The sequence below is a fragment of the Pan paniscus genome, chromosome 5 (assembly GCF_029289425.2).
Source record: "Pan paniscus chromosome 5, NHGRI_mPanPan1-v2.0_pri, whole genome shotgun sequence".
Taxonomy (NCBI): domain Eukaryota; kingdom Metazoa; phylum Chordata; class Mammalia; order Primates; family Hominidae; genus Pan; species Pan paniscus.
Window position 1 is genome coordinate 36,912,517 of NC_073254.2, and position 26,768 is coordinate 36,939,284.

Consider the following 26,768-nt stretch of genomic DNA (forward strand, 5'->3'; position numbering starts at 1 on the left):
TTCGTTTTATCGTCTCCTTTCTGTTTGAAGAATTTATTTGGCCAATTTTAAGACTAGATCTGCTAGCAACAAAGTCTTTTACTTTTTCCTTCATCTGAGAATGCTTTTATTTTTCCTTCATTCTTGAAGGAGAGTTTATTTATAGAATTTGTGATAGTTCTTCTCTTTGAGCATTTGTCACTTTCTTAGAGCCTCCATGGTTTCAGAAGAAAAATTCACTGACATTTGAATTTGCATTCTCCTGTAGGTAAATCATCATTTCTCTGTGGCTGCTTTCAAGACTTTTTTCTGTGCCTTTCATTTCCTGAAATTTAATGTGTGTCTTTGGGTTTATCCTACTTGAAATGTTGAGCTTGTTGAATCTGCAGGTTTGTGTCTTTTTCCAAATTTAGAAAGTTTTCAGTCATTATTTCTTGGAGTAGTCTTTCAGCTCCATTCTTTCTCCTCTTTTCATTTTGGAATGTGATGATGTAATTGTTGAATTTTTTATTGTAGGTCCCTACAGCTCTGTTCATTTTTCTAAGTCTATATTCTCGCTGTTGTTCAGACTGAATGAATTCTGTTGATCTGTCCTAAAGTTCACTTATTCTGTGCTCCATGATCTCCACTCTACGATTATGCCCATCCAACAAGTGCTTTTTGTTGTATTTTTTTATTTCTATAATTTCCATCCAGTTCTCTTTTAAACATCTATTTCTTTTTTTTTAATTTAATTTAATTTTAAGTCCTGGGATACATGTGCAGGACGTGCAGATTTGTTATATAGGTAAATGTGTGCCATTGTGACACACTTATCAATCTGTCACCCAGGTATTAAGCCCCTCGTGCATTAGCTATTTATCCTGATGCTTTCCCTCCCTGGCCCCTCAGCAAACCCCATTGTATGTTGTTCCCCTCCCTGTATCCATATGTTCTCATTGTTCAGCACCCACTTATAAGTGAGAACATGCTTGGTTTTCTATTCCTGTGTTAGTTTGCTGAGGATAATGGCCTCCAGCTCCATCCACATCCCTGCAAAGGACATGATCTCATTCCTTTTTATGGCTGCATAGTATTCCATGATGTTTATGTACCACATTTTCTTTATCCAGTCTATCATTGATGGGCATTGTGTTGATCCCATGTCTTTGCTATTTAAACATCTATTTCTTTAACACAATTTTTTCAATTGTTTCCAGAGAATTTGTAATTCACGTTGAGGTTTTTTTTTTTTTTATGTTAGCTGCTTTAAAATTCTTGTCAGATAATTACAACATCTGATTAATTTTGGTGTTGGCATCGGTTGGTTGTCTTTTCTCATTCAAGTTTTAGATTTTGGTTCCAATATAACAAGTCATTTTACTTGTTGCCTGAATATTTTGTCTTATGTTAAAAGTCTCTGGGATCTTACCTAAATCTTTTCTTTTAGCAGGAACTAATCCTGTCTATATTTAACATGCAGTTCTTAGGCTACTATGTGGGTTGTGGTTCCAATGACGGTTTCATTTTTAAAGCCTTTGGTGTGTTATTTTGGTCTGTTTGACTTACCTGATGTTTCTTGGGCTCACACTAGTTCCTGCAGAAGGGGTTTCTCCAGACTGGGTCACTGGGTGTTCCTAGGTGAGAGAAGGCAGTCCCAGGCCTACAGGTAGAAAGAGGCTCCCTGACCAGATCTTACAGAATGATCTCTCTACTGTGCCCCTAGTTGCCCCAGGATCTCTGGTCAGAGGAGGGGAGTATTAGGCCTAGGAGACGAAGAGACTTTGCAGGTCCTGCTGCCTGTTGTGTCTGGGTCCCTCCTCCTGGTTTCACCCACTCATCCTGGTATCCCAGTATGGTTGGGAATTCCAGGCTTGTGGTGGATTCCCTAGAAAATACTTATTCTGACAATATCTTCTCTTCTTTGAGGGCCAGAGTATTTCCCAGGCTGGGTCACTTGGTATGACCCCCTTGAAGGCACCCTCTGGAGGATGTCACAGGCCCTCAGAGGCAAAGAGGCTCCAGGATGAGACTGCATGTGTGGAGTTTCTTGCAGGTGCTATGGGGCAACCTTGGTCTCTCCCCACTGGAAGGAGAGTGCTTCTCCCCATCCATCCCCCTTGATGATTCTTCCTGGTTTGGCTTGTGCTTTCTCAGGGGCTCCAGTTCCATTGTGGGAGGTGTGGCCTTACCAAGGCTGCTTTCTGGTGCTGGGTTGAAGGAAAATGCTGGCCTTGGGTCACTTTGTTCTACTGGGTCACTTTGTTCTACAGGGTGTTGCTCCTCTAGTCGTTGGGTCCCAAACCAGCTCACCTTCTTCTTACCAATAACCAGAGTTCTCCTTTATTTGCTTCTTGCTATTTTCAGGGTGAGGAGTGGGTACAAATAGGTGTACACCATCTTGCCTGGATTGGAAGCCTAGGGTCTATTTTAAACCAAGGGAAGACGTTTCAGTGAAGGAAGATGTGGAGGAAAATGAGAAAGACTGCACAGCAGGCAGAAGGGGATGGGAGCTATGAAGCCCTCTTTCACTGGAGGCAAAGGAAAGCTGAGAAACTACTCTAGAGGCATACGTATCTATCTCTGAGTTAGTATGCTTTCTTCCCCCTTCCCCAAATTTCAGCCTTTTGTATTTCTTCATTCATTCTCTATATAAATAGATATGTGTAATGATAACCACGGTAATTTTTGTTTTTGTTTGTAGGCCATTGCTTTGCTTTCAGTGTGCCTTGAGGTTTAAACCCCTGAAGAAAAGGAATCTATTGTGAAATTTGGATTATTGTCTAGCAGTAGATGAATTGATGATGGACTGATAAAAGGGTTAATGATGATAACTTAATTGAGCCTACAAAATTTTATATATGCATACAAAGAGATATATTCACATATAATTTTATTTCTAGCCCCTTGTGGTATTATGAGAGCTTCGATTTAAATTATACACAAAATAAATTGTTTTATTATGGTTGCTAAACAAACGTGCTGCAAGTATGTGTATGGATACCTAATCCATTAGCCCAGAGGCCTTAAAAGTGAGTGTTCTCAATCCTTTGGAAAGAAAATATTAGCATTTCTATTTCTAGTTATTTTTTATCTCAGTGTCCTTTCACTTATGTTTTGTGTGTATTTTAAATGCTATAACATACTATAACAGCAATGCATATATAAAATATAAAAATTATATAAATTTGGGCACAGATAGGGTGCTGTAAAATCAAAATAGTTTGGAGATTAATGCTTCAGGCAACAGAAGATTTTCAAAATTCACTGCATAAAAGAGTACTTAATTTGGGGGCATTCTTCCCAGAATAATTTACAAAATCTTAAACTGAAGAGAGGCAGAATGTTCACAATATTCATGTATGGATATGTTTGAATAACGCATTTCAATCTCAGAACCTCAGAGGAAGAAATGTTTTTGAAAGCGTGTGGAAGAGAAAGAAATCTGGCAGCTCAGGACAAAACTTGGATCTGGGATGCAAGGGAGCACAGGTTTGCATGATTTAATGGAGGAAAGCCGGCTGCTACTGCTCTCACTAGGTTCTAATCTATCTTTTAAAATCTCTTCCCTTTTTCCACCTGTGCGCCTAAAGCTCCTTATCGTACTTTCTTTTTTCTATAGCGTGATTCACCTGCTAACATACTATACAACGAACTAGTATTAATGTTTATTGTGGGTTGCCTGTCTTCTCCCAGCTAGAATGTAAATTCCATGAGGTCATGTGTCTTCATCGGCTCATTGATGTAAACCAAGCTCCTGCAACAGTGCCTGAATAAAGTGATGATTAACTATGTATTTGTTAAATGACCAATAGCAGGGTCCTGGGCTGGCTTACAAGTTTTAGGCCTTAGTGGTTTTTATTAGCATTACAGCTAAAGTGCTCTGCGGTTAATGTCCCAAGGTTAAGATATTCTGTTCTCTTTGTCAGCATAAACATAAACTACATTTGGAGATTTTTTTAGATGCAATATGCTGACTAGAATGTGCCTTTAAGAACACAGTATTCTTGATTTTTTTTTGTACAAAATACATTAGTTTTTTGACTTAGTGCAATTAAATAAATCTTACAATCAGAGAGTTATTTTTAACAGTTGAGTTGAATAAGACTTCTCAGTGCCAATTCATATAGCGCCTTCCTCAAAGAAGCCCCTCCTGATTAGGCTCACCTGGTTCCCATCACGGTTGTATGTCATGCAACTGTGCGTGTGTCTTTAAAATATTGATCATGCATTGCTTTCTAAATGTCTTTCGTGGCTTCATTTGTGTTTCCTGTCTTTACTATTCAAGAAAATGATAATCATTGCAGAAGATGTAGAAGTAGAAAAGTTGTACCTGGCTGCTCCTGAGCATTTTGGAAAGATGTTGAAGGGAAGTCATTTCACTATTAGGGATTTCTGTTCAAGGGATTAGGAAGCTTTTTAGTTTCAATGGCCCCTAAGTATGAATTTACTTTAGAAGTGGACTTTTAAAATATGTATTTAATTAGTGACTAATTGACCGTCTGCTGAGAGCAAGGCAATGAAGGAACAATAAGCAAGGTTGGATTCAGAAAAAAAGAATAAGCAAGGATGGACGGATTCAGAAGAAAGAAATGAGAAATTCTCGGAGAAAGCAGACAAATGTAAGGGGAGCATTATTCATATTTTGTTTAGGGTTGGCTCTGTAAGTAAATTGCTTTTATTTTATTTTTATTCATCCACCCTGCTTTACAAAGTATGTCTTATTTAAGTGTTAAAGGAGACAATGATTATGATTACTAGGAAGTATAAATCCTTTTGTTCTTATATAATCTTGCAGAGGTTCTTGAATATAATCATTTCTCTGGTTTGCTTAAATAATTTTTGATGATTTTTTTCTGGTCCAAATTCAGTGAAATACAGGAAAACAAAGTTTGTATGCATTTGGAAAGAACATTGACCTCATCCTCTCTTCTCTCTGACTTTCCCATCATTTGTGGCTCTTGGGTGTCTGTTGGGTGTCTATCTATATCATTTCCCCCATATAGTCCAGGCCTATTGATGTTTCTATATGGCCCATGTCCTTTACTTTTTTTTTTTTTTTTAGATGGAGTTTTGCTCTTGTTGCCCAGGCTGGAGTGCAATGGTGAGATCTCGGCTCACTGCAACCTCCGCCCCCCAGGTTGAAGCGATTCTCCTGCCTCAGCCTCCTGAGTAGCTGGGACTACAGGCACGCGCCACCACACCTGGCTAATTTTGTATTTTTAGTAGAGATGGGGTTTCTCCATGTTGGTCAGGCTGGTCTTGAACTCCCGCCCTCAGGTGATCCGCCCGCCTCAGCCTCCCAAAGTGTTGGGATTACAGGCATGAGCCACTGTGCCTGGCTTTACTTCTTTCCTCTTGGCAGAGCCCTTTTTGATTTTCTCTTAGAGTATCATGATATTATTTCGACTTGTTTCTGGACCTCTTATTTTTTCCTCTACCTGTCTCACACTCCCACAACCTCCCAAACTAGATTAATATTTCTATTTTCCAATTCTGCACATATTGCTCTCTTGTACTAAAATTTGCTGTTTTCTTGTTGTCTGGTAGAAAAAGTACAAACTCTGCAAATTGGCATGAATGATTCTCCTCAAAGCATAAACAATCCTACCAGGTTTTCCCTCATTATTACCCTACAGCAATGTGTCTACCACATAATAATGAGAGCTATTAAAAAATGTTTGTTTAAAAATGAACATTTCTTATGTTTCAGCCAGACTTACTTATTATTAGTGATACTTTATAATGCTATATGTAGTAACATCTCAGTTCCTTTGTTCGGGCCATAGGGAAACCTACATCATAAAATGCCATAAGTTAATTGGCAGATAGGCTGTCTTCCTATTTTTGCCTTTTAGTATCCCATCGAGCCTTCAAAACTTCATCGCAAAGCCATCACAGCCATGCCACTTCAGAAACACTTCCTTGTGGCCAGGCACGGTGGCTCACACCTGTAATCCCAGCACTTTGGGAGGCCAAGGTGGGCAGATCATTTGAGGTCAGGAGTTCGAGACCATCCTGGCTAACATGGTGAAACCCTGTCTCTACTAAAAATACAAAATTTAGCCGGGTGTGGTGGCAGGTGCCTGTAATCCCAGCTACCTGGGGAGGCTGAGGCAGGAGAATCACTTGAACCTGGGAGGCAGGGCTTGCCGTGAGCCAAGATCACGCCGCTGTACTCCAGCCTGGGAGATAGAACAAGACTCCGTCTCAAAAACAAAAACAAAAAAAACTTCCTTGTTGTCACATCCATGTCTCCCAGCTGTTCTTTGAGTCACTGTAGCACTTTGTTTAGCATCACCTATCATATCATTTCCTTACCATGTAACATAGTAATTTTCACATTTAGATAACCCTCTTTCTCCACAACTTGAGAGCAAACTCCTAGAAGATAGATTTTTCTTACTTTTCTTTTAGACCTTGTAGTACCCATAACAAGTGATTTATTAATCTATGAGATCAGTACCTTTCAAGGGTGTTTGGTGTTTTTTTTTTGTTTTTTTGTTTTTTAACCACTGCTGTTCTTGCCATAGCAGGGCCATTTCATCAAATGTAATCTTGCATGGAAATCCACAGAAGAAGAAAAAAAACCAACTCCCTCTGGTTGGAAGAGATGTGATTGTTATATTCTTCCCAAATATCCTCTTCCTGCTACCCTTTGCTGACTGTACAGAACACCCATTGCTCTGCTCAATCTTATCTGAAAACTACAGTATTTAGTTTATATGTCATAGCCAACCAGGGCGAGGCCTTTTACTATCACCCCATCAGTGGTTTACCAGAGCTCTAAATATGTGCTTGGAATAAACACTTAAGTAAGGAGGAGTACATGAAGTTGCGTATGGTTAGTGGTTACCTTATATTTCTTATAATTGTATGTCCATTTATTGCCAAATTTTACCCCTGATAAAACCCATCCTCACTGTCGGAAATAGCTAGAAATTGAAGAGAAGGAACCTAAGTGAGTAACATAATAGGATTAGATGTTTTCAACAAATGACTTAGAAATAAAGTATATACAGGCTTTCCTGTGCTCTTTTGCTTTTTGCAAGAAGAAGGCTGAAATAGGAGCAAGCTGACATTTTGCATGCATTTAGGAGGAAAGGGAGGGGTTGATAGGATTGGTTTGGAGCAGATTATTCTTCTGCATTCTGAAAGGTTTGGTTCATCACAGCTAGAAGCAGGGGCAGGAAGGATTCTGATAAAAACAACCCTGGCTATGAGGAAAGATATTTTTTTGGGGGGGTGGGGGGAGGTTGGGGTAGTGTTCCTATGAGCATGGGAAAGTTTTCTCTGAAGAGAGGTGGAAAATTGCCTTGAATTCTGATCTGAAGACATGCCAAGTTGTTTATCTCTAGAGCTATAGCCACTCAATTGGTAAGGGCAAAGAATGCTCCTAATACAAATGAGAGTTTCAGGAAAGGAAGAAAGGAAAGGGAAGAGAAAGGAGTATATGAAATAATATTTGCTTTTATGGTATAAAAATTAAGGGAGATTTAGGTCTTCACCAAGAGCAGTATTCTAATAACATCTTAAAGACACAAGTCTTTTGTTCATTTTTCTTCTTCTTATCTTTCCTCCCTTCTCTCTCCCTTCCTCTTTGTTCTACTCCCTCACCTTTTTATTTAATATCTATCAGAAAGTTGAAAGTGATGTTTTCCATTGTCTATTTTCTAGAAATCCCTGCTAAAGCCCAGAAGCTGCTGCAAAACCAGCCTGACAATACCACCGCCCTCTAAGGGGAGCTTGCAATGAGGTTAGCCCTCATTTTAGGTTCTTTAGAGGCCACTGAACACATTTAGGGACCCTCATCCAGTCACCTCTCTCCATACTCAATAAATAGAAGATTAGGTATTTTAGGAGGGTGTTATAATTCAGTGACCTAGTAGAGAATGTTTGTGAGGTTGACTCTCCAAGATAATTGCTAATAGAGATAATTACTCACTAGGTTTAAAAGAAGGAAAGACTAGCATCTCATTCCTGAGGTGAATGTCTGCTAATGAATCCAACTTCTGATCTACTCTGTGTCTATGTCAATGGGAGAAGGGAATTGGTAGAGACACCGGGAAGGGGTCAGCCATGACCTAGTCCTATTGCTACTTCATTGCCTGGAGAGGTTACGATGCATGAGTTTCCTATGGGGCAGTTGACACATAGCTGACCTCATGCCAGTTTTCTTCAACAGAGTTCCTGCAGGATGAGGGGAACAATAGCAGAGGCCGTGGAGAATGCTACGGATGGCAGAGCTATGGGGCGAATAGGAGAATCAAGCCAGAGCATTTCCCCTGGGAAAGAAACTATACTGTGTGGTGTCCTCACTGGTTGGTATCTTGGAAATTATAAATCAATTCCACTAGAAAGACACCCACTACTCAGAGAAAATCCAAGGTCGGTCCCTGTCAACAAGGGGAAGGGTACGATAGTACTACCTAAGTCAGTGATGTATGACCTTTTTCTTCTCTGTTAGTCCTCTATCCCATTCCAACACAGCCAGAGGAATGGAGATCCAGAAGAGAGAGGCGGAAGAAAAGTTGCAGGAACTGACCACATCTGCTTTCTCTGTTAGGTCCTTTGAGCCAACACAGGGGGAGAGAAAAGCATTAAATAACTTAAATATGGAGTTGAAACCTGACTGGACCAGACTTGTTAGACTCAGAATTACCAGAACATGAAATGTGTGCAAGATAATGCAAAAGAGATGGGAATTTAGTAGAGAATGATTGAACATAGCTATTAGAAAAAGAGAAATCCATGTCATGTTTATATCCTAACAATTTTTAGACTGCTCAGTAAACTCCATACTATTTGGAGGTTTTGCAGTTGCACAGTACTTATATTGTCTGTCATAACACTGAAAGTTAACTGACAGAACATGCCTGGTTTCATAAAGAATCCAGAGAATTCAGTCTTCTTTGTAGAATGACTAGCATGATTAATAATCTAACTCTTTGATTCTAATAACTTGACCCACAATAATCTACTGTGATTTTAAAGTAAGCTGTTAATTGTCTTATGTGCAAGGGTAGCTTCTGTTGTTTATGACACATTCTGATAAGAACTTCTTAATGGGAGTGATAGATTTTCTTTTGATTTTCTATTAAATGAAGAGAAGAAACTTTGACAAATCGGCATTTTAGATTTTGATGTCTCTAAGGAGTCAGTTTTTATTTTTTAAGAGGAGACCTGTTACACCCAAGCATGGATTCAAAAGAGATAAAACTAAAAGAAGCTTGCAATGGAATGGATCATTAAGGACCTTCTCAGAAATAGATGAAATGGATGTGGGCTTAGCAGTTGTTGTTGTGGATGATTCGGCACTTCAGGAGCTTGAGATAATTGTCGATTTTATGTGAATCCCTGCGTAGGCAGTGGAGCAGGTTATAATATGCAGAAAGGCGAGACTCTTCATCAGCCATCTGCAGGGATGGAAGTCCCGACCAGACAGGGTAGATCTCATTTTCTTTGGTTTCAGGATGAACCTAATCACACAAAAAAAGAGTGACTTATTCTTCATATTATTAGTATTTGTATGTCCTTGTTCTTTCTAACTGTTGAATTAAGAATTGAGAATGAGATATGAATGTAAAGTTTTAGACAAAGGCAATGATTTTTGTATATCTGGGCCAGTGTATCAGAAACCTATTAATCTAAAAACTAGAAGCAGAATACCTGTTTAGGTTCTCTGACATCTATGGGATCACAGATGAAGTATGTTTTAGCAGGAGTAGACAGATGAAGAACCGGAAAGGTACTATGTAAATATTGACATAGATTTGACGAAGAGACAATGGAGTAGCTAGCTTCGGAGCTCTCACTCGAGGATCTATTTCATTTCTCCAGTCTTGTCCCTGATGTATCCCTTGTGCTTTATTCTTCCTGACATCATTTATTTTCTTCCTGCTTTGAACTCAATCTATTGCCTATCTAGTGTATGTTCCAAAAACTTTAAAAAAGATGAAGATTGTACTCATACTTGATGCTTTGGGGTACAGATAATTTAGTGATGACCATGACTAAGAAAAGCTGCTTACGTAGTCAGGAGATTTTCATTTCCTCAAATTTCTAGGGGAAACAATTGCTTTCTTTTGAGGTCCCTGGCCTGGGAGGTGCCGGAAAAAGCACCTACAAGAAAAGGGTACAGGCCGGGTGTGGTGGCTTACACTGGTTCACGCACTTTGGGAGGCAGAGGCAGGTGGATCACTTGAGGTCAGGAGTTCAAGACCAGCCTGGCCAACATGGTGAAATCCCATCTCTACAAAAACATACAAAAATCAGCCGTGCCTATTGGTGCACGCCTGTTGTCCCAGCTACTTGGGAGGCTGAGGCATGAGGATTGCTTGAACCTGGGAGGCAGAGATTGTGGTGAGCCGAGATGACACCACTACACTCCAGCATAGGTGACACAGTGAGACCTTGTCTAAAAAAAAAAAGGTCAGGGGGTTGCTGGCAGCAACCCTTCAGTGGTGAGGGCTGTGTGGTAGGGTTGGGGGCATGGCTGTGATAACAAAAGGAGGCTGAACAGCACAACAGAGGGCATGCTATGTTTCTTCACACTCTATAAGCCTTTGCAAACCAGGAAAGCCCAGAGGTCTTAGAGACCAAGTAACCATTTTAGCAACTTTAGGGATGTCAGCTAGTTTGGAGAGTTATTAGGTATATATCTGGATGTAGACACCGATCTGCTAAACCTTTTCCTACAAAGTGAGAATATTTTTCAAATCTGGGATTCCCTATTGGAATTTAAAGTGTGTGTGTGTGTGTGTGTGCGTGCATGTGTGTGTGTGCATGTGTGTATTCATTGACTGGCTTTATGTTTTTATTTTTAATTTTTGGTACTTGAGCCCTAAGACAAAATTTACTGTGTAAGGGATAATGATATGAACAAGAATAAATAAATAAGTGGTAGAGAAAAAAGAACAGAAAATGAAGTACTATAGAACAAATTAGTGACCTCAGAAATGAGGTTTACAGTAATGAAGAAAATAACTGGAAAATCAAGGTATTTATTTCACACATTCCAAGGTTAAAATGTGCTTTGTGTTTGTTTTGGACATATTTTTCTCACATGAAAATAACCAAAATGATACATGATAACGTGTACTTAGTACACAAAAAGAGAAATACAAAATTGTTCCTGTTATTATTCCTATAATCATATATTTTTCTTTAGATGGTACATTATCCCTGAAAACCTCAGAAGCTGTTTAGGTATTATCTCACTAATGTTGAAATTATCCCATCTGAATGGAGATATCTATTGCAAATACTAACACAATCTAAATATGACAGATTATTTGGGGGAGATTAAGTACAATGACATGAGTTTTGATTTTGGAGTCCCAAGAAAAAACAAAATTTAGAATGAGACAACTTTCTATAAATTACAAAATGAAGACATTCCAGAAAAGGTCTATCTCCTTCTTTTGTGACTCCCTGCAATCTCGTGCTTGTGAGACCTCCTGAAATCAATGCAACCTGTGTGCACTGATGTCATCGTCTTGTCATGTTAATATCTGCTCCTCCCTGACAAGTCTGTGCAGCAGATCGGGGTGAGTGGCTGAGGGCCCAACCAATCTGATTTTGGTTTTCTTCTTTCTCCCTTCCCACTCTCATCCTCTGGCGAGGGGAGAAAAGAGAAAGAATTTTCAATAGTGGGTGTCCTGGGATACTCTGCAGAAAACATGTATCTTGCAGATTCTATTCTCTAGTTTCCTCTCCCTTGAAAACACTTAACTTCTTGTCCTCAGGAAGGGGCAAGTCTTTTGTAGTTTTGCGTGTAGGTGTAGGGAAAATGACACCTGTCAAACAGCATTCTAAGATTCATTTACATGTATGTAAATTTATGACTATGAATGACTAGGCTCTTGCTTTATTTAATAGCGGTCTATAATATGGAATGCCTAAATTTCCTTCTTTCAAAGGGAAATATTTATCATCACAGAGGTCACCGCTTATATTAATGAGAAAAACAAAGAAGCACCAGGAGGCTGCTCACCTGGCTGACTATCAGCTCCATGCCCTCTAGAAGCCGTTTGGTTTGCTCCTCAATCTCTACAGCTTTGGATAGGATAGCCTCCGGGGCTTCTTGCATACCACGTACTTCCGTGACCAGATGATACAGAGGCTCATTCCAGGATCGCAATATGCTGACTATCAGGCTCAGAAAGTCTTTTTGCTACGAAACCATATAGAACAATTGCATTAAAATAGGTAAAATACAATGGGGTTAGTTACTTGTGATTTTTGCTTAGAGAGGCTGTACTAAAATATCTTTTTTTATTCCTATGTGTAGGTACATTTTTCTTTAGGTGAGAGAATTTGTAGAAATGTAAAATTTAAACTACTGGCCTAAACTTTGCTAAAATTAAAAAAAAATCCGGCTTATTTCAGTAACCACTTTTTCTAATGAGAGTTCTAATTGATAAAATGAAGAATTTTGTTTTTCCTCTGAAATTCTACCATCTGTCCACTTAGTAAGATCTTTCGTATTTGATTGATTTGCTTGTCCCTGGGGAGAAACTAAAGTTTTGCCGAAACTCAGTAGGTGCCCAGAGTATCTGACTCATGAGAAACAGATTCCACTGGGGTCCATGCCAAGGGGCCCAAATCACTCTCATCCAAGCATTCGTTCATACTAATGAATCAAATTGTTCATTGAACTATTCATTTTTGATTTGTAGTTTTATTTTGGGATCCTAGAACGAAGAGACAATGAAGATGACATGGAATTCATCAACATGCTTTCCTTGATCTATACAACCGCCTGCGCCATGCTGCTGGCAGAGCAGTCTGTTCTCTTGGCCTATGCAGGTGAATAAAATGGAACCAATGTTATCTTGAATAACCATGGAATTCACAATGGAGTTCTGGCTGCCTAGTGTTTTGCTTACTACCACAATCGTGTAGGAGACTCCAAGTAGCTGATTATCTCTGATTTAAAATGCTTACTTTGTAGATGTCCGTGAACTAGTCTAGTGGTAACAAAATGAAGAATAAAGAAGAAATAAATGGACATTGCGATGGAAACATGTAAGAGGATATGAAAGAAATGAGCTATAAAGAGGTACAGGTCATAGAGTGAGTGTCAGTGTAGTTTTTCTGGGAGCATTGCAACACAATGATTAAGAGTAAGGGTTTTGAATAGAATGAAGCCCAGGCTCGCTGCTTACTTGCCATGTGACTGGTACAAATTCCATAACCTTTCTGAGCCTCAGTTTCCTTATCTCAGTGAGTGTAATGACAGTACCTTGTGTTATAGGATATTTTATGAGGATTAAATATAGTAATGCCCACAAAGTGTCTGACAATGTAGTACAAGTTGAGTATTCCTAATTAAAAAATCTGAAATCTGAAATACTCCAATGAGCATTTTTTTTTAGCATCATGTAGGTGCTCAAAAAACTAAGGATTCTTCAGTATTTGGGATTTCTGGTTAGTGATAACCTGTAGATCTCAATAAATATTTCGTCTTCCTCCTCCTTCTCCCCTTTCTTTTTCTCCTCCTTCTCTTATTATCAAATTATTATTAATGAACATAGCAGACAGAAATGTTGGTGCCATTCCTAAACTTGTAAATGGAGAATACATTGAATTTGTAGGTGGCATGTATGTAAAGACATTTGTTTTAAATCATGTTAAGGCTGTGATTATGGTAGACAACCAAAAGGAAGAGATCATAGCAATAGAAGATTGAAGCTGAGATACATGATTGGGGCTTGATATACAGACTTTGTAGTCATCAGAACAGTGGCAACTGTAGCTGTGAAAAGCAAAATATTATGTTTTACAGGATCTGTATTTTTTGTGAGGGGAGTGGTGGCTTTTAACTAAGAAGTAAGAGAGGGCAGAAGAGTCAGTGAAGAATGAAAAAGTGGGTGTCAGAGTAGCAGAAATAGAACCAGAGTAGAGTCTTGAAAGTCCAGAAGAGATGGCTCCAATAGTGCAGGGGTCAGTCATGTAACATGCTGTTGAAGTAGGAGCCACGAGTAATATGTAATAAATAAAACTGCATTTCTTTTTCTTACAGATGCATAAATGTATATTTACCCACAGAAGTCCAGTTCAGTTCAAACTTTCATATACTGTATGTACAATCCTAGCGACAAGGCATTGGTTAAAATAATGTTATCTGCAAGGACAATGTACAGATCTGCTATTTAGATTGCTGCTACCATCTTTACTTAGCACTTGATTTGACTCATATTTCATCAACTACATAATGTAATTTTTTGACTGCTTATTCTTCCTGTATTTTTCTCTGCATGTACAATTACCACTAGCTATTACAGCACCTATCACCATGATAATACCCATATACTGCCTTGGTTGTTTTGGTGCAAAGCCTGGATGAAGGACTCACATTGATCTGTTGGGCTTGCTCCTTGTCTTCGGGGGTGGCAAGGGAAGAAGTGTGGCAGCTGTTGATGGCCTTGGTAATGAACCCCCGGCCATGGGTATACCGTTTATCCTGGAAATGATGAGACAAATTCAATTAGTTGGGGTTGTTTGGGCATTGAATAAATGAATCCATTAGCAGAATACTAATACCTTTGGCAGATGTGTAATTTTTAAAAATTAGAGCTATATAAAAATGAAAACTAAAGAATTAAGGAAGTAACCCTTTTGGCTACTTCCCCCCCCCCCATTATCTCTGTAAACTCATTTTTTTTCATCTAGTTTTCATAAATATCAATGTTTTTCCTTCTTTGCAATTCCCTTGTTGTTTACTTTTACCATTCACACAAGTCACACAAGTTGCTATTTGGAAAGCAAATGCTAAAAATAGCAAAAATATGCAACATTAAATGTTGTATTGAGAATCATCTTTCTTCAGCATTTGAGCCAAATGCCACAGTGCAAATGTATTCACATGTATTCATTTAATCTCTTATTTACTGTGGGCCCAAACTGATAGACTTCTCTTAATAGGCATTATAAAATTCTAACTTTTCTCTAAAAAGTTTCTCTGAGTCCACACACCTATACCTTACCAAGTTCATGATAGAAACGGAATACAACTTTTTTTTAAATTATGACAAAATAAGTCAGAAACACAGGACACACAATTTTAGGAAATATAAACAATGGACTGAGGATAAGAACAGAATAAAAAATGAGCTGACACATTGACAGGAAAGACTAGTCTTTAGCAAAACTTATAAAAGTCTAAAGGAATTACTAGGAAGATTTGGAAGACAAAAGATGGCCAGTCAAAAATGGAGGATGAAAGCGAAACCAGAGAGTAAAAATAATTTTATAAATGTATATTTATTCTCTATGGAGGCCCTTGATTTATTAAAGCACTAATCTATTGTCTGCTCCTTGATTGACCTGGAAGAGTTAACTTATGATTTCCAAAATAGGTTATTCAGAAATAGAGTACATATTTCTGAAAAAGAAAAGAAAGGGAGGAAGGAATGAAGGAGGGAAGGAAGGAAGGAAGGAAAGAAGGAAAAAAGGAAGGAAGGAAGGAAAGAAGGAAGGAGGGAGGGAATGAGGGAGGGAGGGAGGGGAAGGGAAGGGAAGGGAAGAAGGAAGGAAGGAGGGAAGGAAGGAAGGAAGGGAGGCAAAGAAAGAAAAAAGCACTGGTTTCCAATTCTAAACTAGCCCTTTATTGTAATTATAAACCCATATACTGAAATCTCAGAGAAATGATTTCTAGCATTTTGGGGGTTTTGAAAAGTTATTATTTGTATATTTTCCCCACCATGGATTCAGCTCAGTTTAATTCTATTCAATCCACCCAATTCGCTGCAGTGCAGTTCTTCATTATTGGATATCTCTTCCGTGCTAAGTAAAGAATGCCTGTGGAGTCTGACCTCTACATTCAAGAACAAGAAATCAACACTCTTCCTTCTCCTCAGCCCCACCTAAGCATGCTTTAGGTCAGGTGTTTAAATTTTTTTATTTTTAAAAAATAAAGTGAACTAAAGAAAAAATTTAAGTCATTACATTCTTTGAGAATCTTTGAGATTTCATGGCACTGTTCCTCTCTTCTTGTTCCACATCTTATGAGCTGGTGTCTTCTTTCACATGTTAAAATGTATCGTTTGAAATTTGGCTCGGGAGGTTTTCTCGGTTAACATGTAGCAGAGCCCAGTAGTTCATGTGAAGGCTCCTTCAGGGAGGAAGCCAGAAGCATGGTACTTACGAATTCGCTGAACATTTCTGAGGAGAGGTTATGGATGTAGTGGGACAGGACGACGGCGCGGTCAAACAGGTCTCCAAGGGTCACCTGGCATCTGGCAGCCCCGCCGGGACAGATGGGCAAGGGGGCCACGCTGTGGCACAGAAGCAGGTTTGACACCAGCAGCAGCAGGAGGGACCCTGCTTAAATAAGAACGCGAGCCACTCTGAGATGATCTATTCCACGGAGGTTTTCAAAAGTAATCCTGCCGAGGAAAGCCTTATTGCTCCCCACTGCCCTCAGCTGCCTGATTTGCTCCTGTAATGGCTGGGATGGGGGAAGAACAAACGCCTTCCACTGTGTAAATATAGATATATAATTATGTTTGCACAGATATATAGTTTGAGAAGTGGGTTACCTCCTGCATTTTTGTACGTTTCCCAGAAGTGCTTCCGTACTTTGCAAACATTTGGAGCTTAAATTAATTCTGAGCTAGGGTGTTTGGATCATTCTCTTAAGATAGTTTAATGTCTTGGGAGTTTCTACAGATTTTCAGCAGTCAGGCTGCCCAGGACTTCGTAATTTTTTTTTTTTAACTAGGTGTGTCTGATAATTTACATTGTAGACACTGATATAACAAAAACAGTACAGTGGATCCTTTCGATTTATCATCCTGCCTGATAAGAATAAACACACGATTGTTTGATTGCTAATACTGAGTATGAAAAGAATCCTAACATAAAAATAATGCTGTAGCTTAGATCTGCTAACTCGTAATAGTCCCATGCATGTGTTTGACACTTCGCCAAAAGCATTAAATTTTTTTTCTATATTTGAGCTTCATAATAACCTTGTGAGATACACTGGGCCTTTGTAATTATCATCAAATTATATTGATGAAACAGATGGCTTAGGGAGGTTAAGTGATTTTCCCCAAGTCGTATCATTAGTGGGTGAGAGAGGCATGATGCCAATACTGTGGTCTTTGCACATCGTCTTGTCACATTGCGTACACCTGTGGGCTGTCAAGCTGCATCTGTGTAATGGGGGCCGCATGAGTAGCCGTGATGGCTCAGTGTTTACATAGGTTGTTGCCGTCACTTTTAAAGAATAACAAGTTCTTTGCCTTTGATTGATTACATCACAACAGAGGCCCCGAAAGCTTGATTTTCTCCACTTTTCCTGCTCTAATTACAAAACACTCTGATCATTGTTGAAGGTTTTCAAAGCTTTGTCATCAATTTGCTATCTCAGCAAATGGACAGTTACAGTCCTGTATATATCAATAATTTATACTTTCAAAAGGAAAGAAACGATAGATAGCTACCAAATTAAAATCACTTGTTAACTTCAGTGGCATTACCCCAAAAGAATGCCCAATATAAAACTGTGTTTATCACAAAACTTAAGTCCTTCAAAACCTTTAAGAAATGCAATCAGAAATGCCCAAGATAAAACTAGGCAAATGCTAAAGTTTAGTTTGTGAAAAAGTACCAAAACCTAAACACTTAAAAATACCTAAAAAATTGCTTAGTGTAGGAAGTGACTAAACCTGTTAGTTGTAAAATAAAATTTTTGTTTGAGATGATTCCTATTATAGACTTTTAATTTTTCAAAAACATGACTCTTCCAAGAAGTTTATTTTATGCATACTATAATCATATGACGAAACCAAATGTATATTTTATCTGTATGTGTAAATAAAATGTGCTTTGTAGATAGAGGAATTGGAATAGCAGGTCTAGGAAATTCACAACTGGATAGATGTTCTGTAACTCTGAGTACATTTATCTGCACATTTAGCATGGAAAGGATTTTTAAAGCCCAAGATGAGATAAAATAGACACATGTTTTTGTTCTTCATTTCATTAGAAACACATTTTATGGTTGTTACTAATTTATTTTCCTTGCAAATGTCAACCAAGAAAGTAAAGGTGATTAGTTATTACTAGGCAGTCTGTTTTTCCTTTTGAAATGTCATTTGGCTTGAACCAAATTGACAAAGAATAGAAAAGACAATTCTGTTGTTAGTGTCTATTTTACGGCTTCACAATTGAAAGTTTCATCAGGTTGATTCAAGTTGGCCAATCCACATTAGAGGCCTGATAACCAGAAAATGTTACTTTGTCCCTTTGAGAGTTGTGGCAAATTGGACCCACAGACTCTTTGAGTCTTATTCTAGTCCAGAGTTTCTCAATCTTGATATTATTGGCATTTTGAGTTGAATAATTCCTTGTTCTGGGGGCTGTCCCGTGCATTGAAGGATGTTCAGTAGCATCTCTGATCACTATCCATTAGATACCAATAGCACTTTTCCCTCACTTCCCCACCTCAGTTAAGACAACCCAAAACATCTCCCGACATTGCCAAATGCCTCTGGGAGAGGATTCCCCTGTTTGAGAACCATTGTTCTGTTCTATGGTGCCCTTGTAAAATTGCTTCCTAGAGGAAACATAAGATTGTGCTTCTAAACCTTGTAAACCTGCAAGCTCTTGTTATTAGTTAAAATTTCACATTAATCCCCCCACAGGAGTGTTGATACAACCAACAACGCAGTGAGTTGTCACACATACCTTTCCATGGCGATCCTTTGATGTTCATGTTCGTGATCGTTGCAGGAAACACACTTCACCAGAGAAGATCTGGAAGTCTCACGGTTTTCTCTTTCCCAGATATTGGCTTTATAAACCTTTGATATCTTCATGAATATAATGAATCAGGCATTCGTTTCCCTTTTCCTGTTCATCTATTTCCGTCATTGAGATTACCCCCATAATTTCAAACATCAAATGGTATTTTATTTCTTATTCATATTCAGGAAGACATACTGGCCAGAAATGAACATTCTAGGAAGGATTTTGATTAATTAGGCCAAAAGGAAATGAGAGAAATGATGAAGGTGAGATCTGAGACTAGTTTGGTTTCGAGGATCTATAAAACTACAGAAGTCATTTACTTTAAAATTTATCTTATTTCTCTAAAGTTTGTTGAATATATAGGATTATATTTCACTTAGGTAACAATCTCATGTATTATCAGTTATCAAGTTTCTTCCTCAAGATTGCTAGGTAAAGATTTTAAAATTTTTACACTAAATACCAAGAGATATAGAATAAGGATTGAGAAATCAGGATTTTCAGTCCCCTGTTACACTGTCATTAAATTTCCCTCATTTTGTTGCTTTTTACATTGTGTTTTATCTTTTTAAAATACACATTTTGTTTTGTCTTTTTAAAAATACATGTGTTTGTCTTTTTAAAAATAGCATATCTGAATGGTGCTTTGAATGTACATCTTCATCTGTTTATTTCTTTTGATTTTAACATATGTGTTAAGTGGTATTATTCTCTCCAGTTTACAGATGAAGAAACAGAAGCTTGGAGAGACTAAAGGTAAAGAATATGAAAGAAGTAGTTCAGTGCAAAAGTAATTGAGGTTTTGGGCTTTACTTTTAAATGGTAAAAACTGCAGTCACTTGCGCACCAGCCTAATAATTCTATAGTTGAGTTAAATGAAGGAACAATTATTACTTCACGGAAAATCAGGAGTCATGTGAGGAAGGCTGGGAAATGAATTCTCTTGTAAACATCCTGTGGACCCACTTCTAAGACAAACAAGCTATAACCCCTGATTTAAGAGTTTAGTTTGGGGAAGTGATACAGTAGTTTTCCAGCGCAAACACACACGTGTGTGCACACACACAGACACACTTACACCCATCATTCTGGTATACCATGTAATAAACTGAAATTCTAGCCAGTAATTTCCACTCTTTTCAAGGATAGCAGTGTGTAAACTGTTATTAACTTATGATCTCTCTACCTTCTCTGACCCTGAGCCACTCTGAGGCCAAGGTGACAAAAATTCATCTTTCATGGAAAGATGAATTCCATTCACTTTTTGGAAATTTCCTAAATGAAATGACTATAATGAATAAGAACTAAGTTTTATTGATGACTTTCTCTAATTTTTGAGTCCATGCATCTAAAGCAGCCTGTGACCTTTAGTTTCAAATTTGCTGTCTCTTACAATAGACTGATGAATGAGGTAATTTAAAAAATAGTCTTCCTATGGCATTTACTTTTTCCTTAGTTCCTAGAGCCACATATGTGCTTTAGCAATTATCTGACTAAGTGCTCTTATGGGGACCTAGAAATCTTAACAAAGACTAACGTCTCTGAAAAACTATCTTCCTAATTGCCTTAGTTTAAGGCAATCCTACATTTTGAATCATAAACATCAAATGTGATGATTCATAGACTCTCTCAGTTTGAAAGCTGGGTCAGGATTCCATATACTCACATTAGGTATTCATTTTTTCCCTAGATGGAGAGAGTCTGAATTATTAAGAAAGCAGAGCTGTGTGGCAGAGAAATTAACATTATCCTATATTCTCCTCCTCTCCCATAAACTTAAGAGTAAGAAAATCTGTTATAAGAACTGACAATGACAACTTAATCTTAAAATTTAAAGGTGTTGCAACATTCTTGGATAGCCAGGATAAGAGCAATCTAAGAAAACCTAAGCTGTGTTTATTCAGTGGCGGTCAGTCGATTTATTTGACTGCAAAGAGGTACATGTTTCTCTGTAAAATTTATTGTGTGTCTCCTTGCTGCTCCATAGCCCCACATTTCCTGTGAATGGAATATTGAAATATATAAATAATGCAAAGACATATATTATGCAAAAATCATAGTTGTCCTAATTCTTCTAACTGTTATGCATGTTACCCCCTTTCACCTTAATTTTTATATGTGCTTTCTTGCCAGGCTTTCTCTTTATCAAACTGTGCCCTTAATTTAAAACAATAAAGAAGTTCAGTAAGAATAGGGTTGTACATTTTAAAACTTTACAAAACTTCATTTGTTTGCCATTTTTGGTCTGAGAGCTTGTGATGCAACTGAGGGGTGATGATTGATTTATGTCAAGTAGCTGAATAAATAGCTCAAAGGATGCTAAAGTTCCCATGCTATGTTTAGTACCTGAAACTAATAAACAAGGTTGCCATCTTTTCTAAAGAACTCTAATTTTTAACATTAAGTAACATCAGGTTGGTTTTTATTCCTAATTTAGAACAAAGTTTGTATTTTCTTTTGTTTATCTGTTTTTAAGTTTGGAATAATTTTGTTTTTTCTTCTGTCACATATGAAGCAAAGTATATTTAAAATCCTTCACAGGGCAGGCGCGGTGGCTCACGCCTGTAATCCCAGCACTTTGGGAGGCTGAGGCAGGCGGATCAAGAGATCAGGAGTTCGACACCAGTCTGATCAATATGGCGAAACCCTGTATCTACTAAAAATACAAAAATTAGCTAGGCGTGGTGGCGGGCGCCTGTAGTCCCAGCTACTCAGGAGGCTGAGGCAGGAGAATCGCTTGAACCCAGGAGGCGGAGGTTGCAGTGAGCCAAGATCACGCCACTGCACTCCAGCCTGGGTGACGGAGGGAGACTCCATTTCAAAAAAACAAAAAAAAATTTCTTCACATAACCTAGGAGGTGTCTACTGCAAGATATGCTAAGGGATATTAAAGAGTGAAAGAAATTAAGAGTTAAAAAAATCCTCAGAATGAATGTATCACAAAGATATTTCAATTTATATTAGTAGTGAATTGTCTTAAATAAAATGAAATATGAAATGATTAAAGGAGTATTGTCTATGAATTGAAAAATACTGAATAGTCGTCTTCTAATGACTGAAAAATTAAATAGGACGTGTGCTGTTTTCAATATAAAATATTAGACAATGTAAAGGGCACATTGGAGAAAAGATCAATAGTGGTTTTTTTTGAATGGCACTATTTTTAGAATAAGCAAAATGCAATGACTTAATTACATCCTACTATTTAGATTAACTTCATACATATTGTTGAATTGAATTTGGCCTAATGCTGCCCCATTTTCAGTAAACTGCAATCTAACTTAGTATGTAAACAAACTGCAACCTAAATTAAGAATATATTCTTGTAATAAGTAGCTGAGTCTTGGCCAATCTTAGCAGCTGAGCTTTCAGCCAATTACAGGCTACAAACTGCTCAGATGTCCAAATAAGGCAAAGAAGGAGCTGTAATCAATGACACTATTTCTGTTTGTCATTTTATTTTTCTGTCTGTAAATACTGCCTGCCCACTTTGCAGAGTGGAGCTCTCTAAACCATTACTCGTTTAGGGTGCTGCCTCATTCATTAATTGTCTCTTTGCTCGTTTAAACTCTGCTAAAATTAATTTATCTAAAGTTTTTTCTTTTAATAATAATAAGACATGCTTTTGTTTTTTTGGAAGTGTTCATGTTCAGTGTTTGTTTTTGCTAGGGCTTTGGAGATCATCAGTTTCCCTTAGCGAATGCAAGTTCTTAATCTGTTGTCAGCGCCTTGAGGGCATTTATTCCTTAAATAAGAAAACCCTAGTGGAAGCATTTGGAAATTTCCCCTGTAATTCTTATTTTTTTCTTTTAATTACTGCTATACTATTCATATCCTCTGGTCTAGTTCTATGAAGTCTCTATGAATTGTATGTCACGTGCTTGTTCTGAATCATGTGTGCCTTTGTACACATTTTAATGCCTGATATAAAATAATGCCAGATTTAAGGATGACATGTCCAGAGTCTCCACAAACGTAAATCTCACTCTTTGAGAGTTATGTTTTCTTTAGGCAAAAGAATTAAATATTTAGCTGTATGCTAATCAGAAGTGAGGTGGATGATAACTTTCCTTGTGAAAGGTTCCTCACACTTCAATATTCTGTCCATGTGCACAGGCACACACATTTCTTATCTGATGGAAAGTAGAGCTGAAGCATGCCTACTTCTAGCTAGGGATCAATTGGTCTATCTATCTACTTATCTATTACCTATCTGTTAATCATCTCTTATTGTTATCTAATAGGAAATGGGACTCTCAGCCATGCTCACTTCCCGGGATAATTTTAAATTTTATAATTTAAAATTCTAATTAGCACAGGCACCATCAAATAGAACAGAAAGCTATAGTGATAGATCAGGGTTCCTGAGGCCCCCTGAAATGATAGGCATTGATGTTTTTATTGTTTCATAGTGGTGAGACTGTAGGGGTTGACCTATGTGAGGGGCTGGGGGAGTCTAGAGGAATCAGGGCACTTGGAAAGTCAGGGAAGTGAGTCTGTACTAAGTATTTTGATATTGTAACAACTCTTAGGGCCATGCATGTGCTGACACACTATTACCCCTAACTTCCCCCACTGCCAATTTTTTTGCCTGTATTGAAAAGATTCAGATTGAAAAGTAGAGCAGGCTCTTCAGAGAAAATGCTACCCTTCAAATCCAGCCTACATACCCTTTATCCTCCAATACATTTTGGTTAGAATTAGTCTAAAATATCTTAGCTGTGACATATCTGCTTAGTTTTTTTTTCTTATTTATTCATTCATGTCTTATCAGTATAACCAAAGGGATGATTTTTTTAGGAAAGCTTTTTACCATTGGGGTTGACCTAGAAGAAAATGGACATATAAATAAGAATTAATTCTTTGATGGAATGCTCTAATGTCCAACAGTAATTCAAACAAGTATAATACTAGGCTTTTAAATGATATATGGGAATGTAAAAGTTCAAGCTGTTGAAGAAGTCTTATGGGAAAGGCAGATCACAGAATCATGGATCTCACTAATGCTAATAAAATAAATGGAAAATAAGATTAAAAAGAAACTAAAAAATACACTTGTTATCAACAGTGGAAGGAAGTATGAACATGTTCATTTTAAAAAATGGTTTATATCTGAGACTCAATAGATATAGTCAAGCTGATTTTTTATCAGTTACGATTTCAACAAATGATGCAAAGTTCTGACTATAACCCTTAGAAAAATGGAAAACAGATCGTAAACCTTTTAAGTTGTCAGAAAAAGAAAATACACATACGCACACACACTCACACACCCAGAACACAAGACATTCCGTTTAACAGAAAATAGAAAAAAAAAGGATATGTAGGCAACAAAAATATGCAATTAGGAGGCAGAATAAAATCAAGTATATTGAGATAAATCTACTTATTGAAATAAAAAAAGACTCAGTTTCTCTAAAAATGGCAAATCCCAATTAAATGCTTATATACAAGTGACATATCTTGTAGGGGAGAAGAGATTCCATTTCTTGCCCATAGATAGGTTCATGCCTGACAGTCCTATAACAAAAGACAGAGTAACAAAAGAAAAATGAACAGATTTATTCAATATAAATTTACATGAAAAAGAGCCTTCAGAAATGAAGAACCAAAGAAACAGAGAAATGTGTATTTTTATGCTTAAGGTTGATAAAAAGTGGACAGTCATGTAGAAATACAATTGTACAAAATGGAGTATGATCTGAAATGACTGAACATTAATAAACTGTAGGGAACTTACCAAAGCCTGTATGTTCCGATTCTTCTTGGTGTCTCTGTCTTTGAGGGTACTTCTGGAATGAAGGTTCTTATGACCTACTTTATAGAAACGTCAGAGGATTCTTTTATGGCCTGCTTCAGGGGAGAAGGGTGGGAGAAGCTTACAGAGTGAACTTCCTGTTTTTGCTGTTTTCTGAAATGCCAAGATGCCATATTTTGTGGTAGTGTGTTCTGAACCCCATCAATCTAAATGAGTGGTTTTCAAAGGGCAAGCAGTTAGGAGGTGATTCTGCCTCCCAGGAGACATTTGGCAATGTGTGAAGATGTTTATGACTGTCATAACTGGAAGTGGGGGTGCTGCTGGCATCTGGTGAGCAGAGACCAGACATGTTGCTAAACATCTTACAACACACAGAGCAGCCCTCAGAACATAATATTATGCCATCCAAATGTCAGTAGTGCTGCTGTTGAAAAACCTAGATTAAAATGGAGTGTCTAAAAAAGTTAAAGTACAAAAAATCACAGCAAGCAAATTAAATTGCTGGAGTAATAAATTTGTTACTAGGCAAAAATGTTAAAGCATAGTACAGTACTTTGTGATATTGTATTGATATGCAGTCGATAATGGAGATGAGACTGTCTATAGTCTTTTTGCAATCAATAATAGGATCAAAAATATTAAGCATGTATTAAACAAATGTGAGGGGAAATTAACCAAGACACAAGAGTAGGATATGGGTGTGTGTATTTCAAGCAACTAGAACATCTACAATAGAACATATGGCAAAAATAATATATAAATAGTTTAGTTTGTTTTGTTTTCTCTTACTCGTTACCATGATTGTTTAATGGCTGAATCTAAATAATTCCTTGAGTTCTTATCTATGTTAATTTTTGTTGGCATTCAACCTTGTACTGCCCCCTTTGGCTGTCTTATTCAATGTCATGACTTTATTTGTCACACCCATGAAGATGATCCCAGCTCTGTTTATCTCTCCCTAAGTTGACTTCTGAGCTACTAATTACCTGCTAGACATTTCAATCTATATGTCTACAAGTAAGATATGCTGAATTATTAAAGAAAATCCTTAATGATTCATTTTTTCTCTCAAACAGCTTCTCAGTCAACACTTAACATCTCAGAGTTGAGTTTATTTCCTTTTCTTTTGTTTCCCTTGCATCACACTCAACCAGTTGGCAGGTGGCAATTATTCTGTCTCTCTAACTCCATAAAATTCTCTTTCCTCCTTTCTCCAGGTTATCTTGACCTGCATATTACAATAGCTTCTCCTCCATTTTCTCCTGCCTATGTTCAATTCAATTTCAATCTGTTCATCCATTAACATTAACCATCCTGAGGCTCAACTTCTGGACAATCTCTAATTTGTCTAAATCATAGTATTGCAGAGGTAGAGGAAACATGGACTAATTCTAACCAAATATCACATTACAGAAATAAAGAAAATGATGTAAACATATTTAATTACTGAAAGAACTGGCACTGGAACTCCAATTCTTTCTCCTGCCATACTGGTAATATTTCTTCTTGCCTTCTGTCTGCCCACTTCTGTATGCCTTTTTATGTGCCCACTGAGCTTCTTATGCAGCTGATGATAAGTCTTGGTGAGGAGATAAAGATGTGACCTCGAAGACACCTTGTGAAACACATTATTACTTCAAGGAAAAATGCCAAGGTAATTGGGTTTCCAAAGAGAGAGGAGAGATAAATGGAATGTTCTGAAGAATTCAGCATCTTTAAGAAAACATGGCCACTGTCAAAGATAATTTGCGTGTGATTCTAAATCATGTTATAAAAACAATACGTTTGTTAGGCTATTTCTTAATGAGTTATGCAGATAAGGGATGAGAAGCTATTAATTTTTTTCATCTTCAAATTGGTCTTTGATTTATCTGCCATTTCAGTCTCTAAGAATTCTTTTACTAATATGAGTCTTGCATGTGTCATAAAATTTTCATTTAACTTTTTCACTTGTCACTTCTACATCATTAGTGGAATGAAAGTCAAAGAATTCTTGTAAATTAAAAAAAGAGATAAAAGGTTATCTGTCGACCACTTGAGAGAAGCTATGCTATTATTACCATTGGAGGTGATGTGGCATTTGAATGTTCTCTTTTCTACAGGCCTTTTTGTACTGATACCTTATAAAATTAACTTAATAGATGAGAAATAGTGTGTTTCATCCAGAAGGGAGAATTGATTTCATAAAGAAGCAAAGAGAATGAATATAAATTATAAGTTTCTGTTAATAACTGCAGAATAACAGATAGTCTTTAATTTCAGCTATACCTGAAAACAGAGAAAGTGTCCA

The 26,768-nt window shown here is 37.5% G+C and overlaps 1 protein-coding gene across 2 annotated transcripts; it reads right to left on the minus strand.

Moving 5' to 3' along the window:
- Positions 1–9,089: 9,089 nt before the first annotated feature.
- PRL (prolactin) lies at positions 9,090–24,708 on the minus strand. 2 transcript variants are annotated; one of them, XM_063605067.1, is made up of 6 exons: positions 24,461–24,608; positions 18,658–18,782; positions 16,109–16,284; positions 14,318–14,425; positions 11,954–12,133; positions 9,090–9,437 (listed from the first exon to the last, which is right to left on the minus strand). In XM_063605067.1, the coding sequence occupies exons 2-6, from the start codon at positions 18,683–18,685 to the stop codon at positions 9,246–9,248; spliced, it is 684 nt and encodes a 227-aa protein (XP_063461137.1). In that variant the 5' UTR covers positions 18,686–18,782; positions 24,461–24,608; the 3' UTR covers positions 9,090–9,245. The 2 variants fall into 2 exon arrangements, with proteins under 2 accessions (XP_063461137.1, XP_054970397.1); XM_055114422.3 differs by having other exon boundaries at positions 9,094–9,437; positions 16,109–16,287; positions 24,461–24,708.
- Between the last annotated feature and the right edge of the window lie 2,060 nt (positions 24,709–26,768).

Bases quoted from the DNA above. Each gene is read 5' to 3' on its own strand.
- PRL (XM_055114422.3), bottom strand. From the start codon at position 18,685: ATGAACATCAAAGGATCGCCATGGAAAG. The intron at 14,426-16,108 runs GTAAGTACCATG...CATCATTTCCAG, and splicing joins CAGAAATGTTCAGCGAATTC to GATAAACGGTATACCCATGG. The intron at 9,438-11,953 runs GTGAGCAGCCTC...TTGTGTGATTAG, and splicing joins TGGAGCTGATAGTCAGCCAG to GTTCATCCTGAAACCAAAGA.